The following is a 15,750-nucleotide window of genomic DNA, read 5'->3' on the forward strand; positions in this document are numbered from 1 at the left end:
AAAGCAGCAAGGTCTTCCTCTACTTTAATCTGTATAGCTTCCATGACCTCACTGCTGTTTTCCTTACTCTGTTCCAGTTTCCTGAGTGAATGCAGATTTTTGGGGGGGGGGGTGGAATGCAAGATGGCCCCCATCTCTTTTGGCTCCATATAAAGTTGACCACACTGATCTTCAATTGAATTACTTTTGTCCATTACCATCCTTTTGACTGAAGTGGCCCGCACACAGAGACACAGACTGGCCAGCAAGATTGCCGACGAATGTGGCAACTGGGCGTGACACTGGTCGTAGTCCCAGGTGACCTCTGCATGGCGTGAAGTTGGGGAACTCTTGCAAGAATGATGACACGGTCCCTGACATCAGTGCCAGCAACCCATATAAAGCACGATGGCCAGAGCAATAAATCAGTCTCATTTTCCAAGGCTTTGGTGTGGATGTTATTCTCTTCCTTGCTCACTTAGCGCATGCATTACATTGGTGAGCTTGACAGGTCCAACCAGGGTTCGGACCCGAAGATGTTGCATCAAGTGGAGCCAGTGACCATTCACACTGTCTCACTCAGGCTTCCAAGGTTTTGGGTGTCTTAGCCGTACGTGTGGTTTGAGCAATCTGACGCTCAGTTCCAGCTTTGCAACATCATCGCTGACGACACCTGCTACTTCTATGTTGTGAGTGCCCTCGATCAACAGTAAGAGCTGTAGATTTCTGACAGCAGCATCCAGAGCAAGGCAAATACATGGCCCTCAAAGACCTAACCTTCACTTTCAGGCTCTCCAGTCGCAAATGCGCTGCTCATTTGCTGCATATGGACAAATTGGGGGACAGGGCCTCATCTGCCTAATAAGCTAGATTGTAACCGAGGGCCACAAACCTTGCCTCCTTTTTGAGCAGATCTTTCTGGATCAGCTGCCCAAAGATATCTGATTCTTGCTAACGACTTCAGTGACCCTTGGAGGATCGCAGCCTGGGCAGCATAACCCCCTTTGGTTTGTTTGAATTTCTCTGCATACTCTTTTGCCTAAAGAGCACGGCACAAACTTTTTAGCAGCCGATGGACACAGTGGGCAGGGACCTTTCATTTGCGTTCATCTATTTGGATGATATCCTCATCACCATCTGCAGCTGCGAGTACCACGCTGCCCACCTGAGACAACTGTGCTCCTGCTTAAGTGAGTTTGGGCTGACTACCAATCCCGTGAAATGCCAGTTCAGTCTAGACACCGTCGATTTCATGGGACACGAGATTAATAGACACGGGGCTACACCCCTTATAGATAAATAACACTTTCCTTATTCTAATATATCCTAATTTCAAAGTACTTTTAATTTGTTGATAAAACGGATAAAGGTTTTGTATAGCTTCGTATTAAGACTTTCATAGCGATGAATAACAAAGTATTTACTGTATAATGAAGATTTAAAACATATATAGAGAAGCTTTTAAAGGGATAGACAAACTTTAAAGAGATACAAAAAGGTATTTAAAGAGTCAAAAATTCAAAGAAACATTTCTCACGCTCACTTCCTTCACGTTGTCGAATAATGAGTAAGTTGTTAGTCTGCGCAGATATGACATTTTACATCATAGTCACTATGGTAACACTACAATCTCTTAAAGAGACAGGCACAAAATTAACTAAGAGTTAAAAATATGAGGTTTTAACCTTTACACCCTTCCCTGAGAAGGCTGAGGTAGACCGGCATTGGGCTACAGGAATTCACCAGTATGATAAACCTTTTTTAAAAAAAATTAATAATTTTAAAACCACATTGGACATACATATTGAATAAAAGTATACATAAAGAAAATACATGTAGAATATATGAAAAAAACCCTTATTTACCCCACCCCACCCCCACCCACTAATGCTAACTAAAATTAAAAAAAGAAAAAAAGGAGAATGTCTATAAAAATATTAATTCAATACATATAATAATGGAGTTAAGGGTTACCAACAGGACAGGCTCTTGAGTCCCTTACACCTTCAAACCAAAAGGCAATGTCAACTTTCAATTTTTTAATATATGCCAAAAAAACCTTTTCCTCCTAATTTAATTATTAAGACCATTTATATTAATAGTTACAAATTTTAATTGAATTTTTCCACTGAAAATCAGAGGACTCTCACCACCCATCCCCCCCCGCTGGACCCCCACTCCATGAAACCCACAATTAAATTTGAAAGAAATACACATGCTGGAGAAACTTAGCAGGTCAAACAGTGCCTTTATGTAGCAAAGGTAAAGTTACTTTTATGTGGCAGAGGTAAACATACATCACCAACATTTTGGGCTTGAGCCCTTCATCAAGGTGTGGGGCAACATGAGAGATATCTGAACTAAAGGGGGGACGTGGGAGATGATAGGTGGAGGGGTCTAGGTTAGGTGGAGAGAGGAAGTAGGAACTGGAATAACTAGTTGGGGGGGGGAGGCAAGCTTATTTGTGGAATGCAGTTAACTCAGTGTTCATGTCCTGGTGCTGGAGAGTGCACAGAAAAAAAAATGAGGTGTTGTTCCACCAATCTGTGGGTGGTCAGGGTGGGGTAGTTTGAAAGGCCATGGACAGATATGTGAGGTTGAGAGTGTGACTCAGAATTGAATTTGACATCTCCAAATCAAAAGTAAAGAAAAAAAGACCCCCCCCCCCCTCCCCCAAACTCCAGCTCCAATTCCTTAACTTGGCTTTTCAGGAGTTACAGTTGGATGCACATCTTGTAGATGAAGTCGTTAGGGATATTGCTGGCTTTCCTGGCAACCCACATTCTGCAAGAGGAGCATTCCTTTGCCTTGGCTTCCATTCCCATTGTTTATAACTATTCCAGGTTTAAAACATCTTGAATAACTGCATTCATTTGCATATACTGTGATTCGGTAAATCTCAGCTCTGCTCTCTCTGACATGGTGGCAGAACAAGGTAACTGCAGCTCCTGCTGCAATTCAACAGAAGGCATTTTAAATTTTACTGAGGGTCTGGACTCCCAGCGACGGCATCCCGACTTCTTCAGGGAGTCGCCGCTGGTCTTCCCCCGCATCTTGTTGTTTTCTCATCCATTCGTGAAAAAAAAACGATTTCTTCAGATTGTAATGCTGCCTGATGCATTTCCTTTTCAGCCTCCACAGGCGATCTTTGGGATTTAGGCAATGAAGGAATTGAGCCTGGGGCTGTTTCAAGTCAACTTGGCCCCAGATCATCAGCACTTCGAAAATGTATTTTCTTTTGAACTTGAGATTTAGTCTTTTTACCATTAGTGGCCATAATAATTCCTTAATACTTTAAACTAAAATTTAAAAAGTTTAAACTTGAAAACAAAGTTTAAAAAAACGGGTATTTAAAAGTCTGGCTAGAGAGGTCGAGATTACTCATCTAGACTCAATGCCATCTTGCCACACCCCCTTTTAGATAATTTTCTGCACATGCTCAGTTCGTCACCCACTCTCAGCAATCTACCTTCACCTTGGCTCTCTAAAGCAAACTCACTTTTTAACATAAAACCATACAACATATAGGCCAATACACAACACAGAACTCTGTAACAGTACCGGGGGCAATTGATGGGAAGGGATGAATCACAGGGAGTGGAAGATATGTCTGGTGTAGTGATCATGTTGTCGGTGGAAAAACTTGTGGAGAATAATATGTTGGATGTGGAGGCTGGTGGGGTGGTGGGTGATGGTAGGACAAAGGGAATCCTGAACTTGTGCACTTAGGGGCAGAGGATGCCAGAGAAGATGTGTAGGAAATGGAGGATATATGTATTAAGGCTGAGATGATGGCAGAGGAGGGTAAGCCATGGTCTTTTTTTGAGGGAGGACACCTCAGATGATCTTGCATGGAAGTGGGAGTAGATGCGACGGAGACTAAGGAATTGAGAGAAAGGAATAGAATCCTGACAGAGGACTGGGTGTACTTAGAACATTACAGCCAAGAAGAAGTAGCCCTTCACCCTCGATGTTATGCCAACCTATATAAACTTAAACAAAAAACTAAACATTCCCTGTCTCAAATTCATAACCCTCTATTTTTCCTGCAGCCACCTGCCTGTCCAAGTGACTTTTAAATGTCCATATTGTGGTAGGTGCCTGGCAATGCATTCCAGGAACCTAACACTCTCTGTGGTTTTAGAAAAGAAAACAGCCTATAGCGGCTGCTACACAGAATGAAACACACCACTAACACGATGGGGGTTTCAAACAAACTGTTTATTCAAACTTCGCACATGCCCTTTAAGGACGGATTGAGCTCCACCCCTGTGTCGGCGGTGATGTCATCACGCTTGCCCGAAGCGCGTGCTTTAGCCTTAGACACGAGACATGGAGGTCCCCCGACGGTGCCATCTTCTCGCAGCTGCCCCACCGGTGCGGCAATGCAAACGAGTTCGGTTCGCCGCGCGTAATGTGCACCGGCAGACGCCCCCCCCACCCCCAAGAACCGGCTTACACGTCTCACCGCTTGGGCGGCCATCTCGTCGTTTCGGTTGGGTCGTCAGTACTGGCCGGCTAAGGTCCAGGTGTGCCGCCTTGAGTCTGTCGACTGTGAATATCTCTTTCCTGCCCCCATTGTCCAAAGTGAATGTCTTGCCTGAGTACTTCAGGACTTTGTAGAGGCATGGGGTGTGGGCCTCGCGGATGAAAACGAAGTCAGTAATGTCCAATTCTTTGGGGATGCAGGATGGGTGGCTGCCATGGTGGGTCGGTGGTGGGGGCGCTAGTGAGGCGAACTTACCCTACAAGTCTGCCAGCAAGGTCTGATTCTCGGTCGTGGAACCAAAGCTTGTGCTGAAGAACTCTCCAGGTGGTGACAATGGTGCGCCATAGACCAACTCCGCGGACGATACCTCTAGGTCTTCTTTCGGAGCTGTTCTGATGCTGAGCAGGACCCAGGGCAATTCATCCGTCCAGATGGGGCTGGTGAGGCGAGCCATGAGAGCTAACTTGAGGTGCCGGTGGAAGAGCTCCACTCGATCGTTGGCCTCGGGATGGCATGCAGTGGTATAATGGAGCTTGATCCCTAAAAGGTTTTCCAGCTGTGACCAGAGGGTGGATGTGAACTGGGTGCCCCTGTTGCTCATCATGTGTGCTGGAACTCCGAACCTGGCAATCCAGTGGGCGAGTAGATTCCTGGTGTAGGAAGTGTCTCTCAGCAGGATGGCTTTCAGTCACCTTGTCGTGTGGTCGACCACAGTTAACAAGTAGCAGGCATCCCTGGATGTCGATGTGTATATGTTCGAACCTCTTGGCCGGGGAGTCAAACTACTGTACTGGAGCCTTTACGTGGTGCTGGACTTTGGAGGCCTGGCACTGTGTGCAGTTTCTAGCCATCTGGGCTATCTGTTACACGAAACGTTCTGCTGCCATTCGAACTGAGGTCGTGACTGAGGGGTGAGCCAAATTGTGGACCATGCTGAAGGCCTGCGGTCTCCATTGTTGTAGGACTACCGGGCGTGGTAAGCCGGTGGAGACGTCACAGAGCAGCGTGTCAGAGCTGTCCAGCAATTTGAGGTCCTCGAGTCAAAGGCCCATGATGGCAGTGCGGAAAGCTTGTTTTTGCGTCCTCCTCCTGCACCTGTGCTAGCTGGGTGTAGTCCAGGCCGAGTGATAGGCTGTGGATGGAGGGACTTGAGAGCGCATCTGCAACGAGATGGACCTTGTGTTCATTGTGGTTCCGATTGGCGATGAGGATGTCGTCGAGATAGATAAAAACAAAATCCAGGTCGGTCTCTGCCCACTGCGTCCATCAGCTGTTGAAATGTCTGGGCTGCATTTTTAAGGCTGAGAGGCATCTGCATGAACTCGAATAGGCCGAACAGGCTGATGATGGTGTTCTTGTTGATGTCGTCGGGGTGGACCAGGATTTGGTGGTAACCCCGTACCAGGTCGACCTTCGAGAAAATTCGGGCACCATGCAAGTTGGCCGTGAAATCCTGTATATGCAGGATGGGGTATTGGTCCGGAGTGGTCACGTTGTTGAGGCGACGGTAGTTCCCCGCATGGGTTCCCCCCCCCCGGAAGCCTTCGGGACCATGTGGAGGAGTGAGACCAAAGGGCTATTCGACCTGTGGATGATCTCCAGCTTCTGCAGTCAGGAGAACACCTTCTTTGCCAGTTGTAGCTTCTCGGGGGTGCAACCGTCTGGCTTTGGCATGGAGGGGGGTGCCCTGGGTCGAAATGTGGTGGCGGACTCGATGTTGTGGCATGGCGGAAGTAAATTATGGCTGCAGGATGCCAGGGAATTCATCGAGCATGCGAGAATACTCATTCTTGGGGGCACTGATGGAAGCTATTCCCGGGTCGCATGTATTTCTGGAATCGAGCGGACGGATTGGAAGGTGAGGGCATGTACCAACCGCTTGCCTTTGATGTCCACCAATAGGCTGTGCGCCTGGAGGAAATTGGCTCCCAGGAATGCTGTGCCCAGCAAAACCAATATGAAGTTCCAGAGAAACCTGTCCCTGTCATTCTGAATCTCTGCGCTGCATGTGCCGAAAGTCTTGATGGAGGATCCGTTGGCTGCCCGTGAGTTTGGGCCTCGTTGCGTGGATACGTGTCTTGAGGGCTGTCGAGGAAGCACACTCAGTTCTGCTCCGGTGTCTACCAGGAAACGCCGGCCACTGGACATCAATCACATGCAGGAGGCTGTTAGTGCGGCCAGTCGTTGCAGCCATTAATGGCGGCTAGCCGAGTCGTTTCCCTGAAATGAACGGGTGCCTGCACTTGAGGGCTTGGACCTCCAGCGTTGATGGTAGAAACATCAGGTGGGGTAGTGTTCTTCCGGTTTGTGCTTGGGGTTTGCCTGTGGCCAATTGAGTCCTGGGCGAGTGACCTGGCTAAGAGTGGCCTTGTTTTCTCGCTTTGTCCGCCAGAGCAGGTCTGCATGGGTCTGAGAAATCTTCATCTGCCAGCAGGAGTTGGATATCCTCTGGCATCTGCTCAAGGAAGGCCTGTTCGGACATCAAGCAGGGTCTGTGGCCCTCTGCCAGCGCCAGCATCTCGTCCATGAGGGCAGATCTGTTGCCCAGATCGTTCAGGTGTAGGAGCCTGCAGCGCACTGCTGATGGGAGAGACCGAAGGTCCCGAGGAGGAGGCTTTTGAGAGTGAGGTATTTACCTTCCTCCAGTGGGTTGTGGATCAGGCCTGGCCACGGTTTCTTCATTGAGCGCGGTCACAACGTGGTAGAACATCGTGGCGTGCGAGGTGAAACTGTGCCTCCGCTTGCCCAACCAAGTGCATCCAGAAAGTGGTGGGGGGGGGTGGGGAGAGAGTTTCACGGTGACCGGCTTGATTGCTGTTGCATCTATATCGGTAGGGCAAAAAACAGTCTGGGCTCACCAATGTAGTGGTTGCTACACAGAATGAAACACACCACTAACACGATGGGGGTTTCAAACAAACTGTTTATTCAAACTTTGCGCGCACCCTTTAAGGGTGGCGTGAGCTCTGCCTCCGCGCCGGCAGTGACATCATTACGCTCGCCCAAGGCGCGTGCTTTGGCCTTAGCCATGAGGCACCGAGGTCCCCCGCTGGTGCCGTCTTCTCGCGGCTGCCCTGCTGGTGCGGCGATACAAGCAGGGCCGGTTTGCCACGAGTGATGTGTGCCGCCACAAGCCCTAATTTCTTCCCTATATTTTCCTCCCCTCACCTTCCACAGATGTCCTTTGGTGTTTGTTATCCCAGGAAAATGTTGCTGGATATCCACCTGAATGTAGCATAATCTGTAGAACTCTATATATTAAGTCTCCTCACATCTTTCTTTGCTCCAAAGAGTAAAGCCCAATCTCTGTTAACCTTACTTTATCATCAAGATAACTGTAGGTGTTGGTGGATTTGTAGAAAAAGTCTGTCGAGAGTTTGTGTCTCGAGCTGAAGACAAACAAATTGAGAAATTGGAGAGTGTTGCTAGAGGTGGACCAAGTGAATTTGAGTTCGGGGTGAAAAGTTTATTAGCAAAGGGGATAAAGTTCATGAGGCAGCACCAAAATTGTAATGTAGCGGAGGAAGAATTGAGTCTTACCTGTGTAGGCTTGTAGCATGGATTGTTTCACGTAGCCAACAAAAAGGCAGGTGTAACTGGGTTCTATGGGTACCATTTTGATGGGAAAGTGGTGAGGACAAGTTCTGGAGCATGGTGGTGGAGGGAGAATAATTGTCTTGAAGAGTGAAAGGCTTTGAGGCCGACAATATGGGGGGGGTGGAGGTATATCGAGGTTGGATGATCATGGTGAAGATGTGGTTAAGTTCAGGGAGCTAGAAGTTGTTGAAGTGATGGAGGGCATGTGAGATATTGAGTATGTCAGTGGGGAGAGATCAGGGGAGCCAAAATGGGGTCAAGCTAAGCTTGATTGGCTGATGGAATTTAATACGGATAAGTGTAAAGTGTTGCATTTTGGAAAGCTAAATCTAAATAGGTCATATACATGGTAGACAATTGAGGAGTGCAGAGCAACAAAGGGATTTAGGACTTATGGTAAATAGTACCATCAAAGTTGATACTAAGGTAGATAGAGTGGTGAAGAAGGCATTTGGAATGTTGGCCTTCATATTGAATTCAAGAGTTGGGATGTTATGATGAAATTGTATAAAGCATTGGTGAGGCCAAGTTTGGAATACTGTGTGCAGTTTTGGTCACCGAATTATAGGAAGGATATAAACAAAACAGAGAGAGTGCAGAGAAGGTTCACGAGAATGTTGACAGGATATCAGAGTTTGAGTTACAGAGAAAGGTTGAGCAGCCTGGGGCTTTTTTCTCTGGAGCGTAGAATATTGATGGGGGATTTGATGGAGGTGTTCAAGATTTTAAAAGGGACAGAGAGAGTCAATGTGGATAGGCTTTTTCAATTAAGAGTGGGGGATATTCAAACCAGAGGCCATGGTTTGAGATTGCGGGGGGAAAATTATAAAGGGAACATGAGGGGAAATTTCTTCACGCAAAGGGTGGTTGGGATGTAGAATAAGCTTCCGGCAGAGGTGGTTGAAGCAAGGACGTTATTTACATTTAAGGAAAGACTGGACCAGGTGTATGGACCAGGTGCTGGTCAGTGGGACTAGGAGGGTGGGGATTTGTTCTGGCATGGACTAGTAGGGTCAAACTGGCCTGTTCTGTGCTGTATATGGTTATATGGTTATATACCAGTTCAGTTGGGCAGGAACATGTAGAAATGATGGGTCTGCCAGAACAATTGTATTTGTAGATCTTTGGGTCAGAGGTATAAACGGACAGGGTTGGAATACGGGAAGGTTGGAGGCCGTGGAGGGTAATGAGGTCAGAGAGTGAGTGAGACGGTGACTTGATGTTGTTTGGTGGGGTCCTATTGTTGAGGTAGAAGTATGTGTGCGAGACCACAATACCTTGTCTGCAACTTTGATAATGAGGTTGGGATTGGTGCGGAGTGAGTGGAGGGCAGAAAGCTTCGAGAGGCTGAGATTGGAATAAGTGAGGAAAGTGGTGAAGTCGAGACAGTTAATGTCTTGGCAGCAATTGGAAATATAAAGATTCAGAACTGGTAGAAGGCTGGAACAATGTGTCCAAGAGGAGAGAGAAGGTTTAAGGAGTGGAGAATCCTGGTGGAAGATGTAGGTACGGATACAGCATCATGGAGTATGCTGAATTCATTGAGATGAAGCTGAATGGGGATAACGGTGAGGTTTCCACTGAGGACAGAACATTTCATCTCCGAGAGGGGAAAGTGTAGGAAGAATTGTTTGGTAGTTGTTCAGCCATATGCTATCATCAATCCCTTGATTAGGTTGTCTCCATCAGTAGCAAAGCACAAATATGCAATAAACAGTGAAGAAAAATAATATTGCAGAGATATTTTGGATATGATGTTGCTTTTGATGTCGTATTTGCAATGACTTCCAATTGTATTTGTCAGTGACAAAACCATAGTATCATCCTATGTATTACCCATGTGTGGTAAAACAAAGTCCGCAGATGTTCTGATTGGAGTAAATTCACAAGTATTGGAGATATTTCTTGAAGGGCTCAGGTCTGAAATGTTGGTTATATATCTTTGCCTCCTATGGACGCAGTGAGACCAGCTGATTTTCTCCACTTTTGTGTATTTATCACCCTGGTGTATTACGTTTTGCAGTGGCACATTAAAATTGGAAAAGCAAAATCTCTTGCACCCAGTTGGAATGAGCATATCTGAAACGAAATACATTCTCAATCCTAAGACGGTCCATTTATGGGTATTTTTTATTGTTTGATAATCTAACCTTTATTATATGATGAGGGGTATAGCTGAATCATTTTATTATCATTTCACAGGATAAGATGGAAAACCTGGGCCTTTCCACTGGGAAAGCTCTGATGATCCTCCGTAACCAGCTCACTGCAATCCTTGAAGAGCACCAGAAGCAGCAGAGAAAAAAGGATTCTTGGAAGGTAAAGGAATAGTTAAAACTCTAGTGCATAACATCTGTGTTCGTTTTGCCTGCAGTTACCATTCTAATACCCTACCTAACACCAAGACTAGGTTCCTAGGGTCTTACTGACAGCAGGCTTCAGAGTCCTGATGCTGTGTCCTGAACCAGGGATGCAGTAATGATTTATGCAAGACCCCAATCTCGTCTTCTGGGCCTGAGACTGCATCCAGGGCCTTGTCCCTCTCAAGACCCAGGTGTACTGCACTGGTTTAGCAATTTGAAGCAGGTTTGTTATTACACTGCACTGGGCTACAAAATTGGTGGGTCCAGTTTTAAAAATTGGATGGGACCCTGTCTAAAAATATCAGTATCTATATAACCATATAACCATTTACAGCACAGAACAGGCCAGTTTGGCCCTACTAGTCCATGCTGTTACAAATCCCCACCCACCTAGTCCCACTGACCAGCACTCGGTCCATACCCCTCCAGTCCTCTCCTCTCCATGTAACTATCCAGTCTTTCCTTAAATGTAACCAATGATCCCGCCTCAACCACGTCTGCCGGAAGCTCATTCCACATCCCTACCACCCTTTGCGTAAAGAAATTTCCCCTCATGTTCCCCTTATAATTTTCCCCCTTCAATCTTAAACCATGCCCTCTTTTGAATCTCCCCCACTCTTAATTGAAAAAACCTATCCACATTTACTCTCTGTCCCTTTTAAAATCTCTATCAAGTCCCCCCTCAATCTTCTACGCTCCAGAGAAAAAAAGCCCTAGTCTGCACAACCTTTCCCTGTAACTCAAACCTTGAAATCCTTTCAACATTCTCGTGAACCTTCTCTGCACACTCTCTATTTTGTTTATATCTTTCCTATAATTTGGTGACCAAAACTGTACACAGTACTCCAAATTTGGCCTCACCAATGCCTTGTACAATTTTATCATAACCTCCCTACTCTTGAATTCAATACTCCGATTTATGAAGGCTAACATTCCAAATGCCTTCTTCACCACACCATCTACCTGAGTATCAGCCTTGAGGGTACTATTTACCATAACTCCTAAATCTCTTTGTTGCTCTGCACATCTCAATGGCCTACCATTTACTGCATATGACCTATTTAGATTTGCCTTTCCAAAATGTAACACCTCACACTTATCTGTATTAAATTCCATCAGCTATTTCTCAGCCCACACCTCCAGCCTTCCTAAATCACCTTTTAATCTACAGTAATCTTCCTCACTGTCCACAACACCACCAATCTTTGTATCATCCGCAAACTTGCTTATCCAATTCTCTACCCCTACTTCCAGATCGTTAATATATATAACAAACAATAGTGGACCCAGGACCGATCCCTGAGGAACTCCACTAGTCACCGGCCTCCAATTGGACAAACAATTTTCTACCACTACTCTCTGACACCTCCCATCCAACCATTGCTGAATCGATTTCACTACCTCCCTTATTTATACCTAATGCCTCCACTTTTTTCCTAACCTCCTGTGGGGAACTTTGTCAAAAGCTTTACTAAAGTCTAAATAGACAACATCCACAGCTTTCCCTTCATCAACCTTTTTTGTAACCCCCCTCGAAAAACTCAGTCAGGTTTGTCAAGCATGATCTACCCCTGACAAAACCATGCTGATTACTCCCTATCAATCCCTGTACCTCCAAATATTTGTAAATACCATCCCTCAGAACACTTTCCATCAACTTGCCCACCACAGACATCAGACTCACGGGCCTATAATTCCCACGTTTACATTTGGACCCCTTAAACAGCGGAACCACATGCGCCACCCTCCAATCCTTTGGCACTACCCCCGTGGCCAGTGACATCCTAAATATCTCTGTTAATGGCCCCACTATCTGTCAACAAGCCTCCCTGAGTGTCCTTGGGAATATTTTGTCCAGTCCCGGAGATTTATCCACTTTTATCTTTTTCAACACAGCCATCACTACCTCCTCGGTTATCCTTATATGCTTCATGACCTCCCCACTATTTTTCTTTACTTTAACTGGTTCAATATTTTTTTCCCTAGTGAATACCGAGGCAAAGAAATCATTCAAAATTCCCCCATTTCCTCTGACTTCTCACTCAACCCACCCTCGCTATCTACAAGGGGTACAATTTTATCCCTCACTAATCTTTTACTTTTAATGTACCTATAGAAACCCTTTGGATTTATTTTTACTCTGTCTGCCAAAGCCTCTTCGTGCCTTTTTTTGGCCTTTCTAATTTCTTTCTTAAGATTCCTTCACTCCTTGTAGTCCTCCTTCAAATTCTCAGCTCCCTGCTCTTTGTACCTCTTGTACACCTCCCTTTTCCTCCTATCCAAATTTCCAATATTCCTCGAAAACCAAGCCTTCCTATGACTTCCAGCCTTTCCTTTGATCCTCACTGGGACATATCTACTCTGTACCCTCAAAATTTCTTTCTTGAACATCTTCCATTTTTCATTTACATCCTTACCTGAAAATATCCTGTCCCACTCAATACTCCCCAAATCCCTTCATATTCCTTCGAAATTTGCTCTTCTCCAATCCAGAACCTCAACTTTAGGCCCCTCCTTGCTCTTCCCTAAAACTAACAGAGTTATGATCACTAGACCCAATTTGTTCTCCAACATTAATGTCCGATACCTGACCTAGCTCGTTCCCTTACAGGAGATCCAGTATTACACCATCCCGAGTCGGTTCTTCTACTAATTGATTTAGAAAACGATCTTGAACACATTTACGAACTTTAGCCCATCCAGCCCTCTAACTGTATGGGTATCCCAATCAATGTGAGGGAAGGTAAAATCTCCCATGATCACTACCTTATGATTCTCACACATATACGTTATCTCCCTACAAATTTGTTCCTCTAATTTTCTTGGCCATTTGGTGGTCTGTAATACACCCCTATTAGCACCCTCATGCCTCCTTCACCCCTCAGTTCCACCCAAACAGCTTCACTGGACGATCCCTCCATACCATCCTGCCACCTCACGGCAGTAATGTCTTCCTTAACAAGCAAAGCAACGCCTCCCCCTTTTTTACCCCCTGATCTATCACATCTAAAACAAATGTATCCTGGAATATTAAGTTGCCAGGTCTCACTAATTGCCACAATATCATGACCCCAAGTATCTGTCCATGCTTTAAGCTCATCTACCTTGTTCACTATGCTCCTTGCATTAAAATATATGCATTTCAGAGAATGACCCTCACCTTTTCTACCTTTTACCCTAATCTCCATCCCACCTTTGTTATCGTTATTATTCCTATCTAGGTGGCCATGCTCCCTTGACACTGCTCTCACACTCTGTTCCCCACCCCCTTGCCAAACTAGTTTAAACTTTCCCCCACAGCTCTAGCAAATCTGCTTGCCAGTACATTGGTCCTCCTCCAGTTCAAGTGGAGTCCGTCCCTTTTGTACAGGTCCGACCTTCCCCAGAAGCGATCCCAATGATCCAGAAATCTTATCCTTTGCCCCCTGCACCATCTCTTTAGCCACGCATTCATCCTCCACATCCTCCTATTTCTACCCTCACTAGCACGTGGCACCGGCAGCAATCCAGAGATTACTACCTTGGAGGTCTTGTTTTTTAACTTCCTACCTAATTCCACATAATTCTGTTTTAGGACCTCATCCCCAATTCTAACTAAGTCATTGGTCCCCACGTGGACCACGACTTCTGGCTGTTCTCCTTCCCCTTGCAGAATGCTATGAACTCGATCAGAGATATCCCTGACCCTGGCACCAGGGAGGCAACAGACCAACCTGGATCCCCGATCTTGTCCCACAAACCTTCTGTCTGTCTCTCTGACTAATGAGTCCCCAACTACAAGTATCCTGTTCTTATCCCTCCTTCCCTTCTGAACCTCAGGGGCAGCCCCTGTGCCAGAGACCTGGTCCCTGATAGGCTATTCCCCCCCCAGCAGTATCCAATGCAGAATACATGTTGCTGAGTGGCACTTCCACAGGGGTACTCTGCACAGGCACTCTCCCTCCTTTCCTCATAGTCACCCAATTCCCTGACTCCTGCCTTCTCGGGGTGACTGTCTCCCTGTAACTCTTCTCTATCACTGCCTCTGCTTCCGTTATAATCCTCAGTTCATCCAACTGCAGCTCAAGCTTCCTAACACGGTCACTCATTATATGCAATTGGATGCACCTTTTGCAGGTGTAGTCGTCAGGAACAGCTGTGCTGTCTCTGATTTCCCACATCCCACAACTGGAGCACTTAGCTACCCCAACTGACTCCATTTCTTCCTTCTTACTATAAATATGTTGTTTCAAAGATACCTTTCCACACAAGGAGCTCCTTCTCAGCCCCTGCTCGCCGAAGTCCCTCGAGCCGTCCCAAGTCCCCACTCCTTCATTGGGGCACTCACTCACTGTGCCGCTCCCTCCTTTTCTATTCCTTTTATTAGCCCTTACCAATTAACCCCAATTAACTCCTGGCTCCTCCTCCTCTCACCCGACACCAGGCGCTGACTCACTGCCTCCTCCGACCCCGAGTCCGACCTGATTGTTCACAGTTAACATCTTTGTGTATGGCTATCCAAGCTGAATTCTACTGAAATTGTTGTGCACCCTGCTTCAAACAAAAGTAATAGAAGCAGAGCTGAGTCATTTTGAATTGGTTCATGCTGTATGATTTGGTCCTTTGTATATTTTCTGCTTTTTAATCTTATGATTAATGTTTCATCTCCCTACTGCTTTCCTGCACTTACATCATATCTCTTACATTTTCCGTGATCTATTGAATATACTCACCAAATATTTCCTAACTGTTAGAGAAGTGTATATTTTTAAAATTTAGGGCCAATTTGGCCCGACAAATCCATGTCACCCAATTTTCACACCATTAATATACACCCCATTAATGGTAAGTTTTTGAAGGGTGGGAGGTAACCGGAGACCCTGGAGAAAACCCACGCAGGCTTAGGGAGAACGTACAAACTCCTTACAGAGAGCACAGAATTGAAATCCAGGTTCCGTCTGTAAAGACGTTGCACTAACTTCTACGCCAAAAGTGTCATCCTTCTTTTCTTTTGATTTTTGTCATGGTCTTAATAACCGATCCCCTTTGAATCCTTGGTTCTAGACCACCCATATAGGGAAACGACATTTTCTACAACCACCCTATCAATCCCTTGTAAGAATTTTGTACATTTCAGTAAGATCGCATAGTTCTCCAAAAGTATAGGCTCAGTCAGCATAATGATTCCTGGTAAGATTAACCATTTCCTTACAAAGCAACTCTTTCTCCCTTCTCCTGGCAAATTCCAGGCCAATTTGATGAAACTTTGACCCTTATTACAATATTGCAAGTATTTCCCTTGGGCAGAGCTGCCATACCTGTACATGCTTTTGCAAGTGTGGT

The 15,750-nt window shown here is 45.9% G+C and overlaps 1 protein-coding gene across 10 annotated transcripts in view; it reads left to right on the forward strand.

Moving 5' to 3' along the window:
- The window catches only part of tmem94 (transmembrane protein 94), a 216,987-nt gene that overhangs the window by 15,090 nt on the left and 186,147 nt on the right, over window positions 1-15,750 (forward strand). For all 10 annotated transcript variants that reach the window (XM_069929029.1, XM_069929023.1, XM_069929024.1 and 7 more), the window contains exon 2: window positions 10,268-10,384. In XM_069929029.1, the coding sequence (XP_069785130.1) occupies window positions 10,268-10,384 (117 nt within the window). The remainder of the gene's footprint in view (window positions 1-10,267; window positions 10,385-15,750) is intronic.

The sequence above is a fragment of the Narcine bancroftii genome, chromosome 3 (genome assembly GCF_036971445.1).
Source record: "Narcine bancroftii isolate sNarBan1 chromosome 3, sNarBan1.hap1, whole genome shotgun sequence".
NCBI classification, from domain to species: Eukaryota; Metazoa; Chordata; class Chondrichthyes; order Torpediniformes; family Narcinidae; genus Narcine; species Narcine bancroftii.